The following is a 6,431-nucleotide window of genomic DNA, read 5'->3' as shown; positions in this document are numbered from 1 at the left end:
ATTGATTTTAAAACAAAATAATATGTTTACACAGATCATTAAAATTTCTAACTTTGTCTGTTTATATGAGACATTTCCCGATATAAATTCTCCTATAAAATCACCAGAGCTCTCGTCACTTAACAAAAATGTTGCTTTATGCCTCACTGATTTCATGAGTCAAATGGTTAACAGCTGTTTATCAGGTTTGATGCTATTGAGAATCTTAGTGTCTTTACAGATTAAAGAGAGTTTTAAAGAGAGATACAGCCACTGATCTCAAACATTCAAGAATTTCAGCAGTGATTCCTATATTTTGTTGGAGCTGTAGGTAGTAAGTACAGAAGAAACCTGACCCAACTTTGATGAATAAGAGCCATTGTGATGTTTCCATTTTTATTTCATTTCAGTGTTAAACATTAGAAAATTGGTCTCCAAATAGTAAAGGAAGCCTAGTATATGTTTAATATAGCGACTGAAATTCCACTGACAATGGATATTTGGTTCTCATATGTTTATGTTGTCAGTGTGAGCCTTAATGCTGTTAAACCTGTTTGGGAAAATCATAATAGTTAATCAGCTGGTTAGAAACTGTTAAATACCTGAAATCGTATCCACTCTGCAACACGATGCATTTCTTCCATCTTCTTGCGTCGTATTATTGTTCCCTGACCTTTGTAGAATGGATAGTTTATAGAGAGGTTTTTCTTTCCATGTAAACTGCTGCTGCTCCTTGTTGCAGTACTTACAATGTCAGGAGTGTGATGGACCTTTACTATGAGAGAAGGCTTGGTGCCTGTAGTGAAGAATGATGCATGTGTAAAATCAGATTATGTTTATTTTTGTAGAAAACAGAAATTTTCTACAAAACCAGGAAAGTCCAACTAAAAAACCCTCACCCCACTTTCACCCTCCTTCTAAAGCCACTCTTCTATAACACAGGAAGAGCATAATTTGTTTGCATCGCTTCACAACAAACACTAAGTCTGGAATATTTTACTCCACCCTATGTAGTGCACAGTGTAGGTAATGACTTTTTATGCACTCAAAGTTAGTTTCATGTCAAATACTAAAATCATTTGTATCCCTAACTTTGGGACTGTCAGTGTTAATTTTATATTCAGTGATGTGCCCTTTGTAGGGTTAAGGGTGCTATTGGGACATAGTTTATTCTGTATGTGGCCAGTGAGTAAAGAAACAGACACAACTTCTTTACACATGGGGCCCTGTTCCTCATAGTGAGTTTATTTGTATGAATTTTCTCCCTCAAGGTCTTCCACCTATTTATTCAGTCTGTGAGAGAGAGCGATCAAGTGAGGATTGAGGAGCCCAAAACTCCATGTTCCAGTATTATTTACTGACCTCATGTCTGATTCAAGTGTAAGAAAACATCCAACAGCTACAGTGATGTTCAATCTGGCTGCTCTCTGGCTTTATTCAAGCCTTGTGATGTTAGAAAGCCTTAACTCATGCCATCTTTCTTTTCTACACACCTCTTCAGTCGTCAATGGTGAGTGTGGCATCTCTGCACATGGGCAGCACGAGTGCATAGGGAGGTCAGGGATTGTTAAAGCAGCTTTAGACAGGCAAGTAAGCCATTGTTTTTTTGTTTGTTTGTTTGTTTGTTTGTTTGTTTTGCTTTTAAACGTAAAAAAAAAAAAAATTGTGATGTCTGCGTGAAATGCTTGCACAGGGTTTATACCACCTTGTAGTGTATATAAAAAAAGGAACTTTTACTATAATTTACTGTTTGCTTTTGGGATGTAAGAAGTATTTTAAGCCAAATGAAATATAAAACAAAGTTTTTTTTAAAGAAATATCATCTATTCCAACTTTTATATATATATTTGCCTTGGAAAATCTTCAGTGAATTAAAACTTTAGTCTGACCACAACGGGTACCTGGAAAATTTGGCTGATTATGCAGCACTGTTGCAGGGGCCAGACCAGCATCAGGGTCAAAATGACAGTAGTTCAGAATAAAATCACAGTCCTCCACCCTAGACACCTCCCTCAGGTTGGGAATTTGTTCTTTCAGCTTTCCCATAAACTCCTCATCTACCAGCTGGGCATTTTCTGACACATTGTGGAGCGCTGCCATTAATGGAAATGGGGATGACACACAAAGAGTCAGGAGTTCATACGTTTCTGCAACATTATGGAATTTGACAATTTGTCCTGCAATTCAGGATTTTTTGTAACAGAACTACAGTCGCTCCAGAACTGATTGTGACTCACCTGCTGTTGATTCTGTACTTTTTTCTTCCTGTTGAAAGATTGTAGGAATGAAAAACAGTGTATTAATTTATTCAGTTTGCTGAAACAAACACATCTGGTGTTTTTCACATGATTTTAATTGTGAATTGTTAGCAGTGGTGTGAATATACGGCCGTCGAGTTTACAGAAGGAGTCTAAATACTGACCTGAGTGTCTGGATCTGCACCGTAAACTATTAAAGAGGCAAAAGACATTGAACCCAATTTTAACAGTCGGTTTTTGGTCAAGAAACTCTTACTTCCTCTGATCTTTCTAAGAAAACCTCCAAATCTAGATTCAGCTCATTTTACAGATGTGATATAAAAGATAAAAATGGACACAGTAATATCAAGTTACTTACAGACGTGAGCTGGGTTTATACTGTTTTCCTGTAAAAAGGAGATCACAGCAATATTCAAAAGCTGTAAATCTGTATGTGGGTGTGTAATGTAATGTTTTAAAAGTTCTGTGAATTAAAATCTACTAGAAATTGCAAAGTATCTTTAAAAGATTAAAATAGAGTTGAATTGAATTATACCAATATATTGTTGTGGCTAGAATATATTAAAAGATATTTATATTTTAGAAAGAGAAAAGTTGAGGGACCAATACCTGAGGGTTTATCCACTCTGAAATATTATAGAGTGCTTCATCATTCCTGAAGCACTGCAGTAATCCTTCATCTTCATGGAACAGACAGTCCACACTGAGTGTTCTCTCTCTCTTTACAATTCTGCTGCTGTCTGGTACGACGCTGTCAGGATCAAATGTGTGATGGAGCACCACTACAAACACTGGCTTGGTGTCTACAGACAAACAAGAGATAAATACATAAACCGACATGATCTAAATTTATCAAACCCTATCCAAATTATACAGCCATCAAACCCTGAGGTCATTAAAAGTTCAGACTGATCACGGCTGGTACCTGATAATCTCTGAAGCTTCTGCAGCGCTGCTTCAATATCAGTTCCAGCTCGAGACACAATGGGACAGAAGAACAGAATAAAATCACACTCCTCCACAGTAGACACCTCCTTCAGGTTGGGGACCTGTTCTTTCAGCTTTTTTATGAAATCCTCATCTGAATGTAGTGTGTTTCCAGACAAACCGCGCAGAAACTTCAGCTTTTCTGTAAAAAAAAAAAGAAATGACGCATGGTTATTACAAAATGCTAATGAGCAGGGGCTGTTTTGGTCTTAGTTTTTAATGAAGATAAAAAGGTCCAGTCTGAATGTCAGTGCCATAGTCAGCTTCATTTTTAGTTAAAACATGACAGATTTAACATGGAGAAAACCATATAAAGATAGTGGTACTTGCGTGTCTGTGATGGTTTTGGAGGTTTTGCCTTATGTTTCAGTGATACTTTTGGACGTTTTACCTAAAGAAGAGGTTGAAACATCAGTAGAGTGTAGAGTCTGTAAGTGCATGTTTAATATAAGAGTTTCAGGGACACATTTAATATTTTTTGTGGAATTTGTTTCTTACTGGTCAAACAAATAATTTTATATTAGGAACAAAATGTTGGAACATTTTATGCTAAATAATGATTTTCAGACTGATGTTAGTCAACTATATTGATTTTAAAACAAAATAATATGTTTACACCGATCATTAAAATTTCTAACTTTGTCTGTTTATATGAGACATTTCCCGATATAAATTCTCCTATAAAATCACCAGAGCTCTCGTCACTTAACAAAAATGTTGCTTTATGCCTCACTGATTTCATGAGTCAAATGGTTAACAGCTGTTTATCAGGTTTGATGCTATTGAGAATCTTAGTGTCTTTACAGATTAAAGAGAGTTTTAAAGAGAGATACAGCCATTGATCTCAAACATTCAAGAATTTCAGCAGTGATTCCTATATTTTGTTGGAGCTGTAGGTAGTAAGTACAGAAGAAACCTGACACAACTTTGATGAATAAGAGCCATTGTGATGTTTCCATTTTTATTTCATTTCAGTGTTAAACATTAGAAAAGTGGTCTCCAAATAGTAAAGGAAGCCTAGTATATGTTTAATATAGCGACTGAAATTCCACTGACAATGGATATTTGGTTCTCATATGTTTATGTTGTCAGTGTGAGCCTTAATGCTGTTAAACCTGTTTGGGGAAATCATAATAGTTAATCAGCTGGTTAGAAACTGTTAAATACCTGAAATCGTATCCACTCTGCAACACGATGCATTTCTTCCGTCCTCTTGCGGCGTATTATTGTTCCCTGACCTTTATAGAATGGATAGTTTATAGAGAGGTTTTTCTTTCCATGTAAACTGCTGCTGCTCCTTGTTGCAGTACTTACAGTGTCAGGAGTGTGATGGACCTTTACTATGAGAGAAGGCTTGATGCCTGTAGTGAAGAATGATGCATATGTAAAATCAGATGATGCTTTTTGTAGAAACAAGGAATTTTCTACAAAACCAGGAAAGTCCAACTAAAAAACCCTCACCCCACTTTCACCCTCCTTCTAAAGCCACTCTTCTATAACACAGGAACAGCATAATTTGTTTGCATCACTTCACAACAAACACTAAGTCTGGAATATTTTACTCCACCCTATGTAGTGCACAGTGTAGGTAATGACTTTTTATGCACTCAAAGTTAGATTCATGTCAAATACTAAAATCATTTGTATCCCTAACATTGGGACTGTCAGTGTTAATTTTATATTCAGTGATGTGCCCTTTGTAGGGTTAAGGGTGCTATTGGGACATAGTTTATTCTGTATGTGGCCAGTGAGTAAAGAAACAGATACAACTTCTTTACACATGGGTCCCTGTTCCTCATAGTGAGTTTATTTGTATGAATTTTCTCCCTCAAGGTCTTCCATCTATTCATACGGTCTGTGAGAGAGAACGATCAAGTGAGGATTCAGGAGCCCAAAACTCCATGTTCCAGTATTATTTACTGACCTCATGTCTGATTCAAGTGTAGGAAAACATCCAACAGCTACAGTGATGTTCAATCTGGCTGCTCTCTGGCTTTATTCAAGCCTTGTGATGTTAGAAAGCCTTAAGTCATGCCATCTTTCTTTTCTACACACCTCTTCAGTCGTCAATGGTGAGTGTGGCATCTCTGCACATGGGCAGCACGAGTGCATAGGGAGGTCAGGGATTGTTAAAGCAGCTTTAGACAGGCAAGTAAGCCATTGTTTAAGCACTTATTTAAGTCTGCGTGAAATGCTTGCACAGGGTTTATACCACCTTGTAGCGTATATAAAAAAAGGAACTTTTACTATAATTTACTGTTTGCTTTTGGGATGTAAGAAGTATTTTAAGCCAAATGAAATATAAAACAAAGTTTTTTTTAAAGAAATATCATCTATTCCAACTTTTATATATATATTTGCCTTGGAAAATCTTCAGTGAATTTAAACTTTAGTCTGACCACAACGGGTACCTGGAAAATTTGGCTGATTATGCAGCACTGTTGCAGGGGCCAGTCCAGCATCAGGGTCAAAATGACAGTAGTTCAGAATAAAATCACAGTCCTCCACCCTAGACACCTCGCTCAGGTTGGGAATTTGTTCTTTCAGCTTTCCCATAAACTCCTCATCTACCAGCTGGGCATTTTCTGACACATTATGGAGCGCCGCCATTTCTGGAAACTGGCATTACACACAATTATTCAGGAGTTCATACCTCTCTGCAACATTTCAGAATTTGACAGTTTATCCTGAAACAGAAACACAGTAGTGTGAATAGACTCAAGTTTACAGGAGTCTAAATACTCACCTGAGCATCTGGATCTGAGGTGTTTACTATTAATGAGGCAAGAGACATTGAACACAGTTTAAAGAGTCGGTTTAACACAGTTTAACGAGGTACTAACAAAGGCGTGGTGGGTTTCAACTGAATTTATTTTCTGAAAAAATGAGATCACAACAATGGTTTTGAGCTGTAAATAATCTCGGTGTGAAGTGTAATGTTTTGAAGTCTGTACTGTAGTGGATTCAAGAGAAATCTCTGTCAAGTTCATCAGATGCCCCCAAGTTAGGATCTCTTGTTTATTCAAAGGCTACAAAACAAATCTTTTGTCAAGCCCCCCTCTGCTTTCCATAAAAATCAAGGTAGTTTGAGGGACGACCCAATCACCCAACTTTGCACCCTTGGTAATACAATTTATTGACACAGTGGCTCTCCTCACAGCTGGAGACTGTCTAATCAACAAGGGTGGAGGTTAGTGCTGGGCGATA

At 37.1% G+C, this 6,431-nt stretch overlaps 1 protein-coding gene across 1 annotated transcript; it reads right to left on the bottom strand.

The window, feature by feature from the left end:
- Positions 1 to 563: 563 nt before the first annotated feature.
- LOC136675977 (uncharacterized) lies at positions 564 to 5,834 on the bottom strand. The gene is made up of 8 exons (XM_066652814.1): positions 5,636 to 5,834; positions 3,163 to 3,366; positions 2,847 to 3,040; positions 2,596 to 2,623; positions 2,402 to 2,427; positions 2,217 to 2,244; positions 1,881 to 2,072; positions 564 to 775 (listed from the first exon to the last, which is right to left on the bottom strand). Exons 1-8 carry the CDS (start codon positions 5,832 to 5,834, stop codon positions 564 to 566), a joined length of 1,083 nt encoding a protein of 360 aa, XP_066508911.1.
- Positions 5,835 to 6,431: the final 597 nt, after the last annotated feature.

The sequence above is a fragment of the Hoplias malabaricus genome, chromosome 2, assembly GCF_029633855.1.
Source record: "Hoplias malabaricus isolate fHopMal1 chromosome 2, fHopMal1.hap1, whole genome shotgun sequence".
Taxonomy (NCBI): Eukaryota; Metazoa; Chordata; class Actinopteri; order Characiformes; family Erythrinidae; genus Hoplias; species Hoplias malabaricus.
This window is presented reverse-complemented; position numbering and strand designations above follow the sequence as displayed.